The sequence below is a fragment of the Mustela nivalis genome, assembly GCF_964662115.1.
Source record: "Mustela nivalis genome assembly, chromosome: 12".
In the NCBI taxonomy this organism is placed as follows: Eukaryota; Metazoa; Chordata; class Mammalia; order Carnivora; family Mustelidae; genus Mustela; species Mustela nivalis.
In genome coordinates, this window is record NC_139031.1 from 59,645,109 (window position 1) to 59,667,694 (window position 22,586).

A 22,586-nucleotide genomic window follows, 5' to 3' on the forward strand; every position below is an offset into this window, starting at 1 on the left:
ATTATCCTCAAATGTCTGATTCTAGAAACCTCAACTAAGAGTATGAATGACACCTTTTAATTTCCCAAAGCTTTTTGCAAGTCATACCCATGTTCCCTCTAATTTAAATAGATACAAATGTTAAATAAGTAAATGTGTAATTATTGAGCTGCAGTTTTTTTTCCCTGAAGGCATCTATTTTAACATAAAAATGTTAGAGGTGCCTGGGTGGCTCAGTCAGTTAAGTGTGCATCTCTTGATTTCAGCACAGGTCATGATCTCGGTCTTGAGATCAAGCCCCACATTGGCTCTGGGCTCCAGGAGGATTTAGGCTTGTCCCTCTCCCTCCTCTTTGGCGCCTCCTCCTGCTCAGTCTGTCATATAATAAATAAAATCTTAGAGTAAAATTAAAAAATTTATCATTTGGGACTGTTAGGCTACAGACTACATTTGAAAGAATTCAAATGTTGATTGTTTCATGGATTTTACTCTAATGAGTAAATGACTGAATATATTCATTCAAATAAGTTTTTGAACATTTCAAAGAGCAACACTTGATCTCAAAAAATTTTACTGAGGAAAGACTAACTTTTCCTAGCATGCTATAAAATTTTCATGGACTTTCACAGCTAATGCAATAACTGCAGTAAGGTGTCCTTAAGCTAAGATGACAACCATTCTAAGACTTTTTAAAAAATTCGTGGAGTGTTTTTAGCAAAGTAAGAATTGCTGCTCTAATATGGTAAATTTTTTTCCTTAAAATATTAATGGCTTTTTGTCTTCTTTTTTATAGGGAAAATCTTATGTACTTGAAGCGTCTTGTTTAATGTTAAAAAGAATCTAATTAATGACTATGTTTTACTCTGTTGTAAATTTTAAAATTAGTACATTCCTCTTAATATATTACAGCTTTTCTGAAGTTTGTAGGGCATACCTTAATGTAACAGAAGTAAAGATATCTTTTGGAAAGTAAAAGTAAAATATCTTCAAGTAAAAGAAATCAAATAATGAGCACTTAACAAGACACATAATGTTTTTCAAAATAAATAATTTGAACTCTCAATCTTTATTTTGTTTAGGCAAAAATTGCCAGGAAGATGTTGATGAGTGTGAATCCAGGCCTTGCTTTCCAGGAGCAGAGTGTCTCAATACCTTTGGCTCCTATCACTGTGGTGCATGTCCTAAAGGATTTTATGGTGATGGGAAAATGTGTCATGGTAAAAGTCCCTATTTTCTACCATGAAGTATTTTTTGCTCCATTTAATTAATCCAAATCCCTCAGTTCTATTATATCTTTTACTCCTGTATTCATTCAGTGTATATTCATTAAGTGTCATGCACTAAGCTGGAGGTGGAAAGATGCAAAAATAGGTAAGACATGCCCTTTGACCTAATGGGTTTGAGTATGATACCAGGGAGTCTGATGTAATCACCGTAGTTCAATATGGCGTTCTATGTCTGCTGATAGAAGTGCCTGCAGAGACTAGCAGGAATACTACGCAGGGAATCATGTCTACCTGGAGGGATAATGAAAAGTTTTTTAAAAAGAAGAGTCATTACAGCTAAATCTGATGTATCCAATCAAGAGAGAAAAAGCTTTCGAGGCAGAAGAAACATGTGCAAAGGTGGAGAGGCATGTAACATCACAGCACACTTGGGCACCATGAGTAATTAAGTGTGCTTAAAATATAGAGGGTAAGAGGGACTGCTGCAAGAATTAAAGCTGGAGTCCTAGCCAGTGGCCAGATCACCGAGAAACTGTGAGAAACACAATACAGTTTACAGTCTACTCAAAAGCAATATGGAGGATGGACCACTTATGTGTAAGGAACTGTGTAATTCTGAAGGAGGGAAGAAAAGCTAAGACAGTATTACAAATAAACAGGAAAGACATGAAGATATTCTGACCTTGGAGGAGGAGGTAATGGTTGAAAGAAACACTAAAGGAGCAAGGTGATGGTCCATGGTTAGTGATTGGGATTAGCATGGAGAGGGAAAGAGAGTTACTAAGTGCCAAGTGCTCAGTTTAGGTGAATGGGTATGTAGAATTGGCTTTCATATTGCTATGCACTAAATAGTGTCACCTGAAAATTCATATGTTGTGTCCCAAAACCCCATTGTGGCTGTATTTGGAGTAAGCAGTTAAATGAGGTCATAAGGGAGGATTGGGATCCAATAAGACTGGTATCCTTAGAAGAGGATACACTGGAAGCTTCATCTCTCTCTGCCATGTGAGGACACAGGGAGATGGTATGGGAGCCAGGAAGAGACTCTCACCAGGAACCAGATGGGCCTGCACTTTGATCTTGAACTGGCTACCCTCCAGAACAGTAGGAAAATAAACTCCTTTTGTTTAGGACACTCAGTCTATGGTATTTTATTAGGCAGCCTGAGCTGACCAAGATACGTGACACACATGACATCTAAGTAAGAAGAAGGGGTTTTGGAAGGGAAAGAATGAATTCAGTATGGATAAAATAGGGACTGAGGTGACTCCAAGTGGAGCTCTGGAGGGAAGATTAAGTTAAAGATACAGTTCTTAAGGTTATCAGTCATGGATGAAATTACCCAAAGAGAACACGAAGAGAAAGGAGGGCAAAAATTGGTGGATATCAACCTTTTAAAAGCTTAAAAGAGAAAAGTTAATTATAGAAGACAGTGTCAAAGAACTGTATTTTGTTACCTATAAGTAAATAAGACCTCATACTGATGAAAAATAAATCACTTTGTGAGTCAGATTGGAATAGGCCAGTCTAGCACTAGAGGTAACAGATTTAAGCCCAGTGCAGGCTGGTAAGGGGAATTCCCTACTATCTCAGCCACTCACACTTCCCCTTCAACACACAGTTCCAAATACTCAACAGTATCGTACCCTTCACTGTGTGCACTAAAGTGATCTAAGATCAGCCTTTTGCAAACAGAGACTCATTCCCTGAATAAAACCTGTATCAAGTGGAACTTAAGAGGAAAACAATTTGAACCATGTCCCACTACATATGAGTGATTAATAAGTTTCTTAACTCTGTCAGAGGCATTTGTGTATTTAGGAAGATGCTTGTTAATACAAAATAATTCTTTTTTCTTATTGGTATTGTTTACTTGTTTTATGGCAGACACTGATTATAAAAGTCAACACAGCACAGTTCTTATTCTTTAGATTGCTGACTAGAAGAGGAAAGAGACACATGAGTCAATATCAGGGACAAAACTCTGTGGGAGAATATAGATGGATGAAATTGGTTGGGTGGGTATGTGACTATAGGAACACCTGTAGTCACATCTGGCTGCCATAACAGAATAACAGATAGGATGACTTAAACAACAGAAATTTGTTTCCTCAGAATTCTGGAGGCTGGAAGTTCAAGACCTAGGTACCAGCAGGGTTGGTTTCTGGCTTCTCTCCGTGGCTGACAGATGGCCCCCTTCTCACTGTGTCCTCACATGTGCACCCTCCTTGTGGCTCCTTCTGTTCTTAAAAGGACACCAGTCGTATTGGATTAGGGCCCCACTCATGACTTCATTTAACCCTAATTACCTCCTTAAAGGTAATACAGTCACATTTAGAATTAGGGCTTTAACATAAATAAATTTGGGGGACACAATTCGGTCCATAATACAAGGATTTGCTGAAGAGGTGACATTTAAGCTAGCTCTGTAATCTAATTTGTGAAGAGTTCAATCCTAGTGACATTTTTATTCATAGCATTTTGGTTTTATAATGGTGCAATCTGTTTTTCATGTATACATCTGCAGTTGAAACAGTTTTTAAATGAGTCTACCACACATACTGTAGTTCTTACAAGTTCTAACAAAAGTGAAACTACGGAAGAGTATGGTAAAAATGCCATACAGAGAGACAGGCATTTTAAGTCAACAAATAGAAATGTCTCTAGTAAGTAATGGTCTTGCTAAATAAAATCAAAGGACAAGTAATACATCTCATTTATTTTCCAGAATACAAATATATTTCTTCCTTAGGAATTTTTCCCTTTAGAAAGATTGCCTAAGATTATACAATGCAGTTTACAAATTATTCTTTTTCTTTCTAATCCGTTCACTCCTTGGCTTATAGTCTAGAAAAATGATGCATGTTGTATAATGAACAAATGATATATCTAAGGTGATTTCTGCGAGGCTTATGATTATAAGTGACCATTTCAAAGTTACATTTTACAACTCCCTGGTCATTCAACATTGACTTAAACCCTAAAGACTAGAAGAAACTCATTATTTCATTAGGCCTTTTCTTTTCCACAGTGCTGTCCTTATAACTCTTGATTTATTCAATTAATATTCTGATTGTCTTCACAATGACCTTACACATTTTACATAAGCTTTCTTTATGGTTTTGCATTTTATATTAGCTATTCATCTTGCAAGATTATCGCTGCACTTATTTTGCAAGATATCTTTATCAATTACTGTAAAATAGGAAAACTCTTGATTTTAATTTATTCATGCATCCAGTTGCCTTATTAAACACTCTACACTTTTTTTATAGTTCATTCTTGTTCTTGGTTTTATAAATACACAATACCTCTTGCCAATAGTGAGTTTGTCTCTTATTCTTACTTTCTTATTATAATAGTAATTATGATTTAATCTATATTTATGATATGCCAGGACAAATATTTATATACTGTGTCATTCCATCTTCTCAATAGCTATAGACAGTAACAGTTATTATTTCCATGTTAGTCATCTGTACAGAGGCATAGATGGGTTAAGTATTCTGTTCAGATATATACAATTTGTAAAAGAAAGAGAGATTTGAACATGAGCAGTCTGACTGCAGTCCCAGCTCTCAAATTTGAGCCCCCATTGTAATGGCTGGACCTCCAGTGTGTAGGCAGGGAGCAGTTTTTAATGATTTTAATGGAAATTCTTCTCATGTTTCACCATTAAGTATGATATTATGGTAGGTTTCTGCTAGAAACCCTTCATCCAGTTAAGGGATTTTCCTTTTATTTGTTGCTTTCTCAGAATTCTCTTTAGATTTAAGTTAGAAGTGGTTTTTAGGGGCACCTGGGTGGCTTAGTGGGATTGGGTTCTCTGCTCAGCAGGGAGCCTGCTTCCCTCTCTCTCTCTGCCTACCTGTGATTACACTCTCTCTGTTAAATAAATAAATAAAATCTTTTTAAAAAAGTGTTTTTTAAATTTTATCAAATGGTTTTTCGGCATCATTTATGACTTGCTATAATTTCTATTAATGTTTTGTTAGACTAACTTTTTTAGAATGTTTTCAGGAGAAAATTGTATCAAATTACTTTTTAACATTTTATATTTTCTTTATATTATAATATCATAATGAAATTATGTAATATAATTCGGTAAGTAGAAATACAAGTCAATTTCATCCTGATGTTGTAGTCTGTAACTACACTTCTTCATTTCATCTGGTAGTATTTCATTGAATATGTGTATGTATTTTCATAAATGATACTGACTTTAGGATTATGTCACTTGATCAAATGTTTATAAAACTTTTCATCTCGGGGCGCCTGGGTGGCTCAGTGGGTTAAGCTTCTGCCTCTGACTCAGGTCGTGATCTCAGGGTCCTGGGATCAAGCCCCACATCAGGCTCTCTGCTCAGTGGGGAGCCTGCTTCCCCCTCTCTCTCTGCCTGCCTCTCTGCCTATTTGTGATCTCTCTCTCTGCCAAATAAATAAATAAAATCTTTTTAAAAAATAAAAAATAAAAAATTTTTATCTCTTTCTGTGCATTGCAAGAATTTTATACAATATTCTTTCCTTGATAGTTTGGTAATTTTTTTTTCTATTGGATCATCTGTCTTAGCATCATATTTAATGACTTTTGATTATTTTAGATTATTTAGATTTAGATTATTTTTGTTTCTCTCATTGCAATTGTTCTATCAACTCCTCTGGCTCTTCTTCAGTCAATTTAATTATATTTTGCAAAAAAATTTTAAGTCTTCATTTAAAATTATACATAGTATGTTTGTATGATTTAAAATTTGCTTCAGATTATTATTATGAATTGCTCACATGTCAAGAATACAAACGTGAGCAATTTCCTTTGCTTTGAGCCTCAGTGTATGAAGTGGTCAATAAATGTTTGTTGGCTCTTTCTAACTCTTAATAAAATTATTAATTATTGTTCTTTAACTTTTACAATGTTTAACAGTCTGTGTACCTGATATATCCAAACAGATTGTAAATTCTTTGAAGGCAGGAAGTGTATGATGACTTCTTACTACTGCATGGCTCTTAGTGTAATGGCATACATGTGATAGGCATTAAATAAAGGAATGAATTAATGTTAAATACTGGGGAAAGAGCAGAATATTAATAAATGTTATTGACTGACATTTCTTTTTCTTTTTTGGTTCTTCAGATATAAAATTTCAGTCACTGTCAACAGATCATTCATCATCCGGTGCAAGCTTTACCCACAGGCCTGCCACTATCAAAAAGTTCTTGAACACAACCAGTGACATCTCGCACTTCTCATTAAAATCAGTTACAACTCAAATGAATAATTCAAAAAACATTATTTCCCATCAGATACCAGGGTTTGAACAGGCGGATCATACTATCAGTACAAATTTCAGTCTGGAGGAATTGGGAGTGTCGACAAAAAACCATAGTTCTTTAAGCATCAACCCAAATGGTTCCCCTGGTGAAGTAAAGGATGTTAAACAGAGCACTATCCAGACAGAGGCTGGAGGGAATAATTCTCAAATTAACAGGCCTGCCAAAGGTTACACGCAGTATAAGGATGGGTTTGCCTCATCGGTTACTAGAGCCATCACTACTTTGCCAGAAAAGCCTGGATGGACCAGAATATCAACTTGTGCTGAATCACCTTGTTTTCTTGGTGTTTCTTGTGTGCCAACCACAGATGGTCACTTCCAGTGTGGACGCTGCCCCCTTGGATATTATGGAGATGGTATCAATTGCAGAGGTAGTATGAAAATTCTTGAGAAGATGCATTTAAGTGCATTTAAGTTCACATTTAAGTGATTAAAAAGAAATGCCTCTCTATTCTCTCTATTAATTTCTGCTTATTCCATTTAGTTCACCAATTTCTATTCATTGTATTTATTATTTATATATATATATCTTCTTCATATTTCAAAAAAAAATTAACATGGCTGTTCCTGAGTTATTTTTAAAAATTAAATCAAATAGTACTATAACTATATAATATATTATAAATATGGTTTGGGTACATGCTGTGTTCCAAGGTTTATAGACACATTCTTTATCAATTATGTCATATAATCCATAAAGACTCTGCACATGGACTATTTATTTTTCCCATTATCCGGATAGGAAAGGCAAAGCCTTACAGGGCTAACTGACTTGCCTAGCATTAAGCAGATAAAGAGAGAAAATAAGGATATGAATAACATTGTGGTCTGGATTCTTTTCAGCTCGCAGTGGGCACTTAGCACTTTAAATTACTAATTTGGGTGTATTTGCTTATTTGCATAAACTGGGTTTCTCTATAATTCCTCCAGCTCTTGAGAATAAAACAAGTTGGGCATCACTTTAATTTTGAAAGGACTGTTTGCTTCTTTTCACAATTATCAGTATTGTTTTCTTTGAGGCAAATCAAAATTTTGGCTTTGATACTGCAGAAGCTATTTTGTGTTGTTGGTATTTTGTTACTTTGTTTTGTGTTATTTGTGTTTTGATTTATTTGAGACCAACTTAATTAAGCAATAGAGCTGTTGGGGTCTGTATTTCTTTGTTCTCAGTATTACTGAGAGGTACTTTTTCTGTTTGTTTTGGGTTTTTTTTTTTTGTAGGAATAGTGATAATAATAACAACTTTCAATACTTACATGTTTATAATATAAAATGTCATATTATTAGTAAGACAAAACAATCATACATTTTGTTTACCTCAGAAAAATGTTAAATGTCCAATAAAATATATCAGGTAGTTAAGCTCAAGGAATATAAGCCTATAAACTTATGACGTGTTTCTAGCCTCTTGCTCTTTGAAATTCTGATTATTCCCACCATTTACCAACATTTGTCTGATTAGTTTCTGAAACTTTATTGACCTCTGGAAAAGTGTAATCCCATTTATGGCTAGCAGCCACCTTCAACATCAGGCTTTGCTATGGGAGTAATTACCTCATATGATATTTCTTTTTGACTGTATTAGTCATTTTTCTCAGTCACTTAGTAGTAAAACAAATTCAAAGGGAAAAAATAATTTTATAGATAAATGTAGTGATTATTGTTCAATAAGCAGCCTCAGAATTTTCAGAGAATTTGAATTTTCTTATAAGTAAGTCTATGGGCAACATGTGTATATTGTATCAGCAGTTCAACCTTTTTTCCTTGATTTTTGCAGCCATTTGTAGACACCCATGTGGAAAAAGCAGGGAGTGTGTTGCCCCAAACATATGCAGGTGTAAACCTGGCTACACCGGTTCTAACTGCCAAACTGGTAGGTACAGCACTCACTAGTTTGCATAATGAATTTAATCGATAATGGGCATTTCTAAAACATGAGCTTTATTTTATACAGCTATATGTCATCCTGATTGCAGAAACCATGGAAAATGTATTAAGCCTAACGTTTGTGAATGTCCCCCAGGGCATGGTGGAGCAACATGTGATGAAGGTGATCATTCAAATTAAAAACCAAATAAGAAGCAAAATAACACTATTTTCTTTAAAGCTTTTTAGAAAGATAATTCAGTTTTGCTGTGTTTGTACTGATAAATCTTAATGTTGGCAGGGAAATCTAAGCTTTTTAATGTTTATTAAAAATAATTTATTTGAAGCTTCTAAACACTTAAGTTTCTAAAATTAGGTAGCCAAAGAGTAACAGCTTATTTTTCCTTGGTAAAATTGTCTTCAGAAGTAATATTTTTGAGATTTAGTTATAATGTGCCATATCCCAATATGTATTTTAGTTTCAAGCAGAGGACTCCTGATTATTGAATGACTTGTCAGACAAGGCTCCAAGAAAGTGCTAAATACCAAATAATTAGAAGATATTAGGTGGTAAAAAGAATCCTAAAAAGTGATTTTTAAAAACGTGTATACAGGGACAGCTGAGTGGCTTAGTCAGTTAAGCATCTGCCTTTGGCTCAGGTCATGATCTCAGGGTCCTGGAATTGAGTCCCACATGGGACTCTTTGCTCAACGGGGAGCCTGCTTTTCCCTCTGCCTGCATCTCCCCATGCTTGTGCACTCTCTCTGTCTCTTTCTCTGACAAATAAATAAATAAAATATTTTAAAAATAAATAAAAAATAAAAACATGTCTATAGCTATATAATTTTTTTTGGAATCTTGAGAGTTTATGAAATGGCATTTTCAAATGGATAATATTTTAAAAGGACATATTTGTTATCTTTAATATAATATTCTATTTATTATTTATTTATTTTTAAAATATTTTATTTATTTGACAAAGACAGACACAACGAGAGAGGGAACACAAGCAGGGGACGCGGGAGAGGGAGAAGCAGGCCTCCTGCCAGGCAGGGAGCCTGATGCGGGCTTCTATCCCAGGTCCCTGGGGTCATGAACTGAGCCAAAGGCAGACACTTAATGACTGAGCCACCCAGGCTCCCCTTAAATAATATTTTAAAGAATATCTTTGATAGATGGTACAATAACTATGAACAAGCTAAGAGCCACACTAAATACTTCCATGACAAGGCAAAGTACAAATTAATAAATTAAAGTAAATCCAGAGTGAACTAATAGAAACAATATCAATGATGATGAAAATAATTGTGGAAATATAGGAGTATTCTTTTTTTTTTTTAAATTTTATTTATTTATTTGACAGAGAGAGAGATCACAAGTAGGAAGAGAGGCAGGCACAGAGAGAGGAGAAAGCAGGCTCCCTGCTGAGCAGAGAGCCGGACTCGGGGCTCAATCCCAAGACCCTGAGACCATGACCTGAGCCAAAGGAAGCGGCTTAACCCACTGAGCCACCCAGGCGCCCCAAGAGGAGTATTCCATTTTTAGGGCAGGAATGTGTACATCCAGGTCTCACTCTTCAGAAGAAACCCAAGATGATATATTTACATGCTAACCAAGAGTTTTATAAACCAAAACATGCTGATGATTTGTTGGTGGTGTTAGAGTATAAACTTGTATAGTCAATCCCACAGAGCTAAATTTCATAGTAAATGAGAACTGAGTTTACTATAAATTGCTGTTAGAAGAAAGTGTATTGTGCTGTGATTCATAAATATCAACTGACCTTTTCCTAATTCAGAGCTGACTTAAGAACATAATCTGTGTCTGCAGAACACTGTAGTCCACCTTGTCAACATGGCGGCACCTGCTTGGCTGGAAATCTCTGCACTTGTCCTTATGGTTTTATAGGACCAAGGTGTGAAACAAGTAAGCAAAACTCTCTTGCAGCCTAATGTAAGGAAACTGCTCCTTTGAGTAGTTGGTGGCTTTAGTACTAACTAAAATAAACCCAATGTCTACTTAAAGGACATATTATTCATGATTTGTTCTGACAGTTCTCATTCTGCATATCCCTGGGAGCCCCAGGTGCCAGTACTAAGATAAAGAAGTTTGTTCTTGGAAGCAACTCTCGTCTTGACCCTATCCATGACCATTCCTTGAGATAATAATAAGAATTCCAGTTCGTTGGTTTGCATATAAGTTTATCTTGTTTAATTTAGATCTATGATTATTTTCATTACTAATAATTTTCTCAATCAGCGAACTCTTGTTTATCATTCAGCTCAATGATTTCCTTCCTTCCCCAACTCTATGAGCAAAAAATAGCTGAATGTGAGAATCAGAGACCATTTAAAGCCAAAGAATAAGCTATTTTTCTTTTTTTCTCTGATCTTATTCATTAGAGGATGTGATTGGCAATTACAAGCAAGCTAGGTAATAGCCAATAATATGGCCAGTTCCAAGCCTAATCTACCTTGCTTTTATTTTTATTCTACGACCTTAGTGGTTTGTAACAGGCACTGTGAAAATGGAGGTGAATGTCTTACACCAGATACCTGCCAGTGCAAGCCTGGCTGGTATGGACCTACTTGTGGTACAGGTAAAATCAGAAATATGTTCAATGAATAAATCAGTTAAAACAAATGTAAAGTGCACCGGTATCCTAAAGACCAGCACCCCAAAGCATAACACTAATGTGACAAGACTGGTATGAAGTTTTATTAAAAACATGCCTTTTGTCTTGATTCTTCTTCTTCTCCTATCAGACCATAGAATTTCAGCTTTACTGTTATCAAGACCAATCAGTACTTTTTTTTTTTTTTGCCTTTGTATTTCCATCATCCACTTGCCTCATAGTGGAGAGAAATCTGTTACATTTCCTCGATCTCTTTCAAGTTTTCTATCACAGCACAGACATTCTGTTTCATGAAACATTCAAACAGTTAAAGGACACCATCACGGTATTTGTGTCTTTATCACAATATCAGGCTTACTTCTTTGCCAGCATGTTCGTGGTTATCTATGAATAATCTAAGCCATTGTGATCTAATGACTTTTCTCAACATAAATTTAATTTAATGCTTATAGCTTGCCAACTATGTGTGAAGCATGATGCAAGGGGACACAAAGATCAATTTGATTTTTGCCCTGACTTCCAGTAGCACATCATTAGTGAAGGAGACACAAGATACACTTATTCAAAAAGACTATGATACAAGTTGGATTATAATAAGTAATGTAATAGCGCATTGCTCCTTGGGAGCAGAAAAGACAAAAATTCATTCTGGCAATTACACTTTGGAAGAAAATAGTATTGAGGTAGGCTTTGGAGGATGAATAAAGTCTGGGTTGAAAAATGGATTTGGGGGTGACTCTCAAAGTGGAACAAAAGTAAAGAAGCAAAAATAGAATGCTTTTGAACATGCCAGGACTTGAACGCAGTGTTCCTGTTTGAATTAGGAAGGAGACTTAAGGAGGTACACATGTGGCCCCATGTATTTGAGCAGATTAAAGACCATCCAGTTAGTGCTGTTGACGTGTCTTCCAATTTCCCATCATTTTTTCAGCTTACAGAGGGCATTCTGAATTCTAATCATAACCTCCATATTCTTAGCGTGGTATTATTTGTAAACTTAACGAACAGACTCTCAAAGCTATTATCCAGTTATTTCATTCCTCTTATGTTTGGCAAAGTCAAATTAATTATAGGTTATGGGTTTTACTTGCAGTAAAAATAAAATATTTCATTATGCACCATTTTGTACTTTAGTGCAGCTTTCATTTTTTAAATAATAAAACTTTTATGGTCTCTCTTCCCCCTGCTGTTCATTAGCTTTGTGTGACCCTGTTTGCCTCAATGGTGGTTCCTGTAATAAGCCAAACACTTGCCTTTGTCCAAATGGATTCTTTGGTGCACAGTGTCAGAATGGTAATTATTCTTTCTTTCTTTCTAAATAAAAAGGGAAAGGCATAAACAGAACTCAGAGTAAACCTAAGACTAGTCTCAAAGGGGAAGATGCCATTTTTTTTCTCTCCTTCCTGTGATGTTGCTGTTGTGGTCACCGAATGATCAGATCATGGAAATGTATGAGTTCTTATGTAAAATATTTGTATTTCTTCCCCATGTATTAGGCTCCCGCCTCAGCACTTGGCTGGGCAGTTTTGTAGGATCAAGGTGTGAACCAAACAAGCAAAGTTCCCTTGCAGTCTGCTGTGTGCCGTGGTGCCATTTTTATTGCCCTCACAGCCAAAATGCTTGATTTGTGGCCAGTCCAATGTCCACTATTATCTCATGATCTCTCAACTTTAGTTTTGTTAAACATTTATGAAAAGCTATGCACAGCACTGTGCAAGGTGACAGGGAGACAAAAAGATGCATCATTTCCCCCCTTCATGTCCTGCTATTTTAACACTTCCCCTGTTATTATTCTAGTAAAAAATCTGTAGCATTGCTATCAGCTTGTCCTGAGGCTGACAGTGTAGGCATGAATTAATGTCAACAAATGAAATTTAAAATGTATTTTCTACATCTTCATATCTTTGAGTTTATGCAAAATGCAGAATAGATTTTTAGTAGAAACATGTCAAAACCTGTCATAATTTAATTCCTAAAACCTATACTTTCCTTGCCATGTTATACTTTAATGTGATTTCATCTCTTTTATTTGGAGGTTGGCTAGGATTCTTAGGTTGCAGTCGAGGTAGAAAAGAAGGCATTGCTGAAGTTCTAGGTACACAGGCATAGCAAATGAGTTTTTCTAATTAAGATTTTCTTTAAGGAAACGGCTTGTGAAATGGGAAGAAGTAAAGACTAAATTAAGGCAAACCTTGAAAACCAAGCAGCTACATCTAAACCCGTATTTGTGATCTGTAGGTGTAGTTTTTGACTGAGAACGTTAAGAAGGGAATAAAAAGCTGATAACCCCCATGCTCCTTGCTGTCAATGTAAGCTAGAGTGAGAAAACGTCTCTATAATTTATATTCCAACCAAGTAACTGGGAAAGGAGGAAATCTCTAAATTATTAAGTATTGCACTAAAATGCATTTGTTGAACATATGTCATGCTAGCAGGCTTTGGAGTTAGGTAGCCTCTAAAACTTCTAGCTGGCATTGATTTGGGGATTGACTTAAAGTTTCCAGGATCAGACTTCCTGAATTTCGGGTTTGAACTAGACAGTTGACATAAGGAGTCAGTGAGACATACATACTGTAAGTGCATGGCTAGCTACCAGAAATAATAGTACAATTGTTTTGGGGGGTTATTATTTTAGGGGAGGAGGGGGAGGGCAGAGGTAGAAGGAGAGAGAATCTTAAGCCGGCTCCATCAAGGGCAGAGCCCACTGCAGGGCTCAATCTCAGGAGCCCGAGATTCATGACCAGAGTTCTTGACTCAAATCAAGAGTCGGGCACTTGACAGACTGAGCCCCGCAGGTGCCCCAGTACAGTGGTCTTTAGGACATGCTGCAGAAGATGCAGAAGAAATAAAAACATGATCTTTATTATCATTGAGGGAAAAAATAAGTTTTAAAATTTCCAGGCAGGTTTGCTTATCATTTTTTTTAAAAATAAAGGTATTTAATTGTCATTTCTGGAAGAAACATGAAGGAATAAAAATCCTCTCATAAAAGATAATAAATACTAACTTTTAAATTCCATGGAGCAGAATCATATACACAGAAAATACTAGTACAGTGTAGTCAAGGCTATCCAATAAACAGTCCTAACAAAGCCAAGGAATTACTGTTAAAAGGACTTTTCACTAAGCTTTCACAGAAATAAGTGACATATAAAGCTCTGCCTTTATGACCTCAGCAGGTGTTCAAAAGTCAACTTAAAATTATTTTCCAAAAATCATGTGTTAGACTGTGGATATTTTTCTAATTTCTACAGGCATAGATACATCTCTTATTTTGAGCTAGGTTTTGACTTATTTTCTTGGTTTTTCCCCAATCATTTCACTCTTTACTTTCGAGAATGGTGAAATATAAGACTGGGTTTGTAATTTAAGCACTATAGTAGCAAGATGCCGTTTGTTATGAACAGTTCATCGATACATTTCAAATTGTGCTAATCCACAGGCTGCTGAGAGCTATGAGCATTGGATTTTATGATTTAGAAAGGATGATTTTAATGACTTGCAGTTGTGATCTTTTATTTTAATAGCACATTTTTCTGCCTTATGGCCCCATAGATAACAAGCACATGAGGCAATATGTAATATGTAATAATCAGAGATGTAATATTCACAGATTGCGGCCATGTGTTCTTTCAGCTCTCTGTCACCCTCCCTGTAAGAATGGCGGACGCTGCATGAGAAATAACGTGTGCGCCTGTCGTGAGGGATACACTGGTAGGAGATGCCAAAAAAGTAAGGCACCACTGAAGGTATTGCCAGCCAGAGGTAAATCCAACACATGAAATAGTAAAGGATTGCTACTTGAGGGCTGTTTCATTCTTTTCCCTGAAGGTATCTGTGATCCAGTGTGCATGAATGGAGGAAAATGCATGGGACCAAATGTTTGCTCTTGTCCTTCTGGTTGGAGAGGGAAACAATGCAACATAGGTAAGAGGAATACTCTTAAAATGTTAAAGCCTCATGAGAACATAAAGCAGAATTTACTACAAAGAGCATTTTCCTTGTTTTTGTTGTGTTTTGTCTTTGTTTTTTATTGTTTGTTCCTACATTAGGGGATCCCTTTTTGAAATAGAGTAGAATAAAAAGAGCTCTGAGTTCATTCTCTTAGGTTAGCAGAGAAAGAGAATGTTCCGGATTTCCAGTCTGTCCACTATAATTGCCAGGATAAATGACAAGTCTTTAAGTCCCATCTCCTTGTCTTATGTAGGGGGCAGGAGAAGGTGTAAAAAGTTACTGATTCCTTGACCCCATTTCAGACCAGCCAATTCAGAACCTTCCAAGGTAGGGTGCCACTGCTTTTAAATCTGGCTGGGTTTTGAGGTGATAACAGCTCTGCTCATTCAAATATTTCATTTTTTTCTTTTTATAAATTACCACTTAAAATTACCAGCCATTATAATCTATTGGTCGAAGTGAAAAAAGAAGCAACATAAATGCCCCCAAATTGAGGAAAAGTTAAATCACCACACATCCGATCAGTGGAATGTTATCTAACCTTTAAAGTCGCCTTATCCAAGAATCAGTGTGACATTGAAAAATGTTCTTGCTAAAATGTTATGGGAAAAAAATCTCCTTTAAATCATTAACTTTTAACTGGTTCTCTTTTCTTTGGTGAAATTTTTTGTGGCTTATTCATGAGTATTTGACTAGCAAAATAAATTTTTAACTTTTTTATATTTCTCTTTGCAGCTGTCTGCTTTCAGAAATGTAAAAATGGTGGTGAGTGTATTGCTCCCAGTATATGCCATTGTCCTACCACATGGGAAGGAGTGCAGTGTCAAATACGTAAGCCTACAGAATTTGTTAATCTGTCTTCTGAACCTGAATCTGTTACAGTTATTGAGCAAAGTAGTGTGAGGAGAAATCATAGAAAAAACAAATCCCAGCATGCTGACCCATTAAAAAAATGGTTTTAGAAAAAAAGAAAATCTTCTTCATTGTCATACCCATTTAAAAGAAGAAAATATGGTAAAATATATTAAGATTTTATGTGACACAGGTAACTCCTAATTGTGGTCTGTGCATTGCCTTTGAAGTTCTTTCAGGTGTGCTGGAGATGGTTTTTAATATACACTTTAAATATTTTTTTCATATTATGAGAAAAATACATATCAATCATGAAAATCATAAACTATATTAAAAAGTTTTAAAAACTAATAAATTGTCTCTGATTCTACCACCCAGAACTAATTCCTATTATGACTTTAATATGTTAATACATTTCCCTTAGTTTTAGTCATGTGTATTACATAGATGAGTTCTCAGGGTATTGAGGAAAATCAAATATTATATAATTTTAAAATGTATGAAAACTTGAAATAACATGTTAAAATATTAACAAAGATTAACCGAGTGGGGGAAAACTGGAAATACCCCCCAAATATTTTTTCTTTTAAAGATTTTATTTATTTATTTGACAGAAATCATAAGTAGTCAGAGAGGCAGGTGGGGGTGAGGGGCGGGAAGCAGGCTCCCTGCTGAGCAGAAAGCCTGATGCGGGGCTCGATCCCAGGACTCTGAGACCATGACCTGAGCCAAAGGCAGAGGCTTAACCCACTGAGCCATCCAGGTGCCCCTCCCCCAAATATTTTCAAATAATCAGTACTTACATCATTTCAAAACTGGTAATCCAAGTGCATTATAAACTGAAAATACAGTTACTAAACTGAACCATGTGATTTTACTGGAAATACCTGCCCTGTTTTTTTTTTTAATGTTTTATGAACTACACTTGTTTCCATGTATCATAGATTCTGCATATAACTCCTGTGACTCTCTTACTTTATTTTATTGGTAATACCTATTATAACTTACACATTTTTCATCTTAAGAAGATATTATCAAAGAATTCACCAAGTGCTAGTATCTACTTAAGAAATATCTGCTCAAAAATCAATAATTCTCTTTGGAAATTAGATGTGATAAACTTATTCTGGAAAGAGGGCTATGTGGTCCACAGGTGAAAATGATGAGATGTTAAAAAAGTGTCCAAAGATGCCCCAGTGAGTGTGGGTTGAGGTACTCTGTAGCCTTATGATCTGCACTCTAATTTTGCGCCTTGCAGCACTTCTATATGAATTTTTCAAAGTCCCCATTTTCAAAATGTTTTATTTCCAACTGTCCAGAAATTCTGAATATTGATGTTATTTGAACAAGATGTCTTATTGCCATCTGCTGGAAAGTTATTGTAACAAGTATTCAAATCTATGATGTCTGTGATGTGAGAAGTTCTTCCTTAGCTGTGGTACCTTGTGCATTACACAACCTGCCCAACTATACCCAACAGCATGGTTAAAAACATAACCTTTTAATGTTGCACATATACCAAAGTGAATATTATTCTTGGGTTACACAAACTTTCCTAATGAGCTATGGAAGCAGATATCTCTCTCATGAAAAATAACTGTATTGTATATAATTTTATATTATACTTATTTTCACTCAGTATTACTTAAAAGCATTTTCCATGTCCTTCAAAACATAATTTTGAATGAAATATTAAGTTCCATAATATATACAATATAATTTTAAATATATAACATAATTTATATAATTCACTTGACTTTTGCCCTTCTGTTGTTTATGTTATTACTCTGACAAGCATTTTCTGTCTGTAAGTGGATAGGTGATAATAAAAACAGATAATAGATGATAATATAGGTGGATAGAGTAGGTGGATGATAGAAAAATAGATCGATATTGAGGTATGTTGAGATAGATATAGGTATATATAAGTTTCCCGAGAAGAAATTTTTAAGGAAGAAATTGCTAGTGTAAAAATGTTTAGGAAGTGTCTAAAACAGTTATTTCACATTAAACTTCCAATGATAGTATATTAAATTGTCAATTTTTCCATACACTGGCTGGTACTGAATTGTTTCTTTTAAATGCTTGCTAAATTAATAAAAAACAAATTATGAATGCTATTTTATGTTTCTAATTTGAATCTCCTCTCTCAAGAAAGCAAAACGTACACCCAGTGTTTAAAATGTATCCAGTGAAAATTCTCTTTGCTTTAATAATATCTTTAAAGAATAGTGAAACTGCTGTGTTAAGTTCCGGGTGTTTTGTTTTTTTTATGTGTATGATTACTATATGTGTGTGCTCTGACCACACAAGGATGGGAGTGTAGTTGGCCATTCATAAAGTCTTACAACTATTTTATAGTTGAGTTGCTGAATGGCTTCTGACCATTAGCATAGACTATGTCACAAGCATTGGTGTCAAAGGATGTTAATGGTCAAAATTTATGTATTACAGCAATTTGCAATCAAAAGTGTCTTCATGGAGGCAGATGTGTATTTCCCAATGTGTGCTCTTGTCGTGATGGATATTCTGGAGTCAAATGTGAAAAGAAAGTACAGGTATTTTAAATTTTAAATGGAATATTGACATCTATCTACTCAGATATTCTGCTTAGCAATTGATACCTATCTGTTAATGTTTATTTTATTTCCAAATTAAAAAAATATGCAAGGATTTACTATTTGCCCTCAAACTAAAAATAATATCATTTTTGTGTCATGATAGAGTTATCTTCTTATTCAAAAGTTTGATGTGCACTTAAGGAGTTTTAATGTATAGGTGTAACTGTCAGTGTAATATTCTATGTCATGGCATTGGAGCTGAAAGAGAGCAAATATTCCCCAATATGGACTTAAGATACCACTAATTTATATTTTGGTCAAATACTAGATAAAAAGACTACCTTCATCCCTCCCTCCATTTTTTTTTTTAATCTACTACTTTTATATCCACTGCTTCATTGATTTGAGGATGGGTTGTGTGCCACTAAGACCTTGTCTATCTTCATTCTTTTCCTGGACAGTATTTCTTTCTCTTTATTTGCTCCCCAGTCTATTTCAGGGGTGCCTGGGTGGCTCATTTGGTTAAACCTCTGCCTCCTTGCTCACCAGGGAGCCTGCCTGCTTCTCCCTCTGCCTGCCTCTCGCCCTGCTTGTGTATGAACTCTCTCTCTCTCAAGTAAATAAATAAAATCTTTAAAAAATAAAATAAAATCTATTTCAGGGAAAGCAATAAAAAACTCTTCATATCATTAGAATTAGGATTTATTTTTATTTTAGAAAAATCAAGAAAACAAAGGAAAAGTAAACACTTTCTTAGAGTTTCTGATATTGCCTCACTCTTACAAGGCCAGTGCTGTAGAAACATCTATTTTTAAAGTTTTCATGATCAAATCTGTGCTCATAAGATCAAACTGAACTTTACTTTGTCTCCAATCTTAAGTTTCTGAATATCTACAGAGATCTCAAAAATTTCTTAATCTATATTAGTTTTAATATAAAAAGCAATTTTGCACACTTCAGAAGGCCCAAGTGTTGTGAATATCAAAGTACGCTGGAGTGCCATAATTTGAAAAATGATAAGGAATTTTCTTTTTGAAGTGTGATCCAAGATCAGTCTGGCTCAGAGGCAAAGTGCATGCGCACGTGTTTCTACTTGCACAGGTGTTCGGCCTGGGTGCGTATGGCCTCCATTGTGAAAACAAAGCAAACAAGCTTATGACAGTACTGTGGTTTGAAAACCAGAAAACATAAGTTATGGAGTACCTCTTGGATCAGGTGTTGTTAAGAACAATAAATGTAAAAAATGTGAATTCCCTGGCCTAAAGGCAGTGTACACATGTATTATTTTATTTAATTTGGAGATTTTTATGGCATAGAAAACCCTATGACCTCAAAAGCTTTCAATTTCACTCCAACATACCAAACTAGGTGACTTAGCTATAACCTGTTTTTATCTATTTCTTTACTACCTGAATCCTTCCTCAGATCATCATCATCCCCATTAATGGTACTTCTGAGATTGCATCTGGAACCACATTAGGGAAGGAAAAGGAAAACAAAGAAGAGATTAGCTCAAGGATCCTATGTCCTGCTTTCCTATATAATCAGCTCTTCTAAATCCTTGACTTTAATTCTCACTTGAGTTTTACTCTGTTGCTCATTGGTATCGTCGCTTCATTTGCTTTTATATATTTCTATGGCTCCAAAACAGAGGATAAAAATAACTTTCTTTTTAATAGGAAACAAACAAACAAGTACCATTATGAGCATTTACAGAACCTTCCCTGACTCCTCCCCACTCCTTTCCTGCTTCTTGGCCCTTCTTCCACCATCCTGAGGTACTGGGGGGAAAAGAATTGGAAGATAGTGATTGAGTTGCCAGCATTTCAATGAAAACAACAACAGAATGAGAATTACTAGCTAGAAACAAAGGACACAAAGAAAAGGGAAATTGGGCGAAGGAGGTGCTGAAGAGGGGGAGGTTTATGAAAGACTTTCAGAGGCTTCTGAACTTGCTGCCCAGCTGCTGTAGTTACAATTAGCATTGGCCCTGCTGCTTGTTCACACTCTATGACCTTCAGCAAGGTATTGAACTCCTCTGAGCCTCAGTTTCTTCATCTGTACTGTGGTGCTAGTAACACCTAATCACAGAGTTGTTAAAGGACTAAATAGGTCGCCGCAGGTGGCTGGTATGTAAAAGACACTGTGTAAGTTGGTTAGTTGGTTATCAGTTATTACACTGAAGAGAAGAATAGACATGGAGAAGGAAAAGAATGAGGAAAGAGACTGGAAAGAAACGTTGCCATGAATTGAAAACAGTCTTTTCCTGAAAAGTATCAGGGAAAAAAAATGTACTGGGTTTTATTGAGCAAGGCTGTTTCTTGAGTGTAACCTTTGGTCAAGATGGAGTCATGTAGTCTCTAAGCTTCATTTAGTCACAACATTTTTCATATTTAAATATGATCTGGATTAGATCTCAGTTTCATGAAAGCAGTACTTAGTCTCCAGTGGCAAAAACAGAAGCAAGAGCTTTCTGTATCACGCCAGAGAGAAGTAGGTGACAAATAATGAGCAAGGGTTAAACAGTTTTCTAATATTCATTGAAATTTGATTTCCCTCTTCTTATTACAGACAAAACGCCATTAATATCAAGTATGTGAATCACAAGCCTGTCATAAGAATGAAATTTTTATTCAGAAAAAGCTGAAGATAATTATTTGAAGCTTATTTGAGCATAATTTTAAAAATTATTTTAAAGACTGAAGAAACTAATAACATATAGAATGATCTTACCTATCATTGTTAGAGAAAAGCAAAGAAGAAATCCAGGTAATCTGAATGGATTTTGAAATGTGATTTGATATTTACTTATAAAAATGATGTATCTGATATTCAAGACAGTCACATTATCTAATAAACTATTTCCCAGTTCTTATGTGATGGTGTCTTTATCATCAGGGATCAGTCAGCATAACTGAAGCTATTTGATGTATTCAGATATATAGTGTTTAATGCAGAATTACGAACTTTCAGGACTCTTGGATGACCTGGGGGTGAATGTAGGGAGAGAGGAAGATAGAGGTCCCAAAAACAGCTGCTGAAAGTCAGAGAGGTAGATATTGAAGATGCTAGCCTAAAGCACCAAGCAGATGCTTTTCATCTTTCTTGGAGCTGCTGCAGTACTTGAGAATCTTTAAAAAACTCCAACTTCTCAAGCAAAGCAGGTCATTATAAAAAAAAAAAAAAATCTGTTGGAAGGCCACTGTGAATCTTTTATCTATCCAAATATCTAGCTGCAAACACCTTTAAAAAATAATGACTTCCCATTTCCATCTTATGTCTCCCTGGAAAGCTTTTGTCATCAGCTTTTGTCATCAACTCTAACCCAGAACCACACAGGAAAGGGGATTCCAGAAAAAGTAGCTCTACCCTTATACAGAACTGACAGTCATGAAGAGATGATAGTGAGCTAACATAGGACATACCCTGCATCTTACTGCTTTGGACTGTATTCCAGATACTGAAGCCATCATCTTTCCATGATGAAAACACCATATTTACTTTTGCCTGTTTTTCCCCTCCAGTCTTTCTGTTGCTCTGACCTGTACATTTCTGGACAAGGTGGAAAAAAGAATGAAATTTTGATCTTAGAAGACTTACTTGGTCACTGTGCTGATATGTAAAAAGAACATGAAGATGTCTGTTTCATTTTCCATTCTTTTGGTACCTTGATCTATTTTGGTGTAGAAGCAAGAGAAAAACTATCACAAAATCAGATCCTTCTACAAATACCAAAGGAGAAGTGAAAGCTAAATAAAAGCAAAATTTAATGGCATTAATTATTGGGGAAGTGGGTAATATCAACAGGTATATACATATAATTGAAAGATTTGTCTCAGAGATAAAAATTACTATAGGTTATCTATAATTATAAATCTTTCCTCTCCTATCATACTTGACCTCACACTGTTTGTCTTTCTTCAGAAAATATTTTAATGTTTTTAAAAGATTTTTACTTTTTTATTTATTTACAAGAAAGAGGGACAGGGGGAGAAGCTGACTCCCTGCAGATCCCAGGACCTGGAGATCAAGACTTGAACCTAAGGCAAATGCCTAACCATCTGAGCCACCCAGGTGCCCTAGAAAATATTTTAACTTGATTGTGTCTATTTTAAGTCACAGAAGTTCACAAAACTCATTTTGTTCTTTTAAGTGGAAATACTGAACATTCCTAAGCCATGT

General features: G+C 35.4%; 1 protein-coding gene across 3 annotated transcripts in view; it reads left to right on the forward strand.

The window, feature by feature from the left end:
- The window catches only part of VWDE (von Willebrand factor D and EGF domains), a 70,793-nt gene extending 49,520 nt beyond the window's left edge, over positions 1–21,273 (forward strand). For 2 of the 3 annotated variants that reach the window (XM_082693303.1, XM_082693305.1), the window contains exons 19-30: positions 1,059–1,196; positions 6,337–6,906; positions 8,313–8,408; positions 8,490–8,585; positions 10,233–10,328; positions 10,906–11,001; positions 12,235–12,330; positions 14,674–14,769; positions 14,869–14,964; positions 15,727–15,822; positions 18,298–18,401; positions 20,976–21,273. In XM_082693303.1, the coding sequence (XP_082549429.1) occupies positions 1,059–1,196; positions 6,337–6,906; positions 8,313–8,408; positions 8,490–8,585; positions 10,233–10,328; positions 10,906–11,001; positions 12,235–12,330; positions 14,674–14,769; positions 14,869–14,964; positions 15,727–15,822; positions 18,298–18,401; positions 20,976–20,990 (1,595 nt within the window). In that variant the 3' untranslated portion in view covers positions 20,991–21,273. The remainder of the gene's footprint in view (positions 1–1,058; positions 1,197–6,336; positions 6,907–8,312; positions 8,409–8,489; positions 8,586–10,232; positions 10,329–10,905; positions 11,002–12,234; positions 12,331–14,673; positions 14,770–14,868; positions 14,965–15,726; positions 15,823–18,297; positions 18,402–20,975) is intronic. The other variant, XM_082693304.1, reaches the window with a different exon arrangement.
- The last annotated feature ends 1,313 nt before the right edge of the window (positions 21,274–22,586 follow it).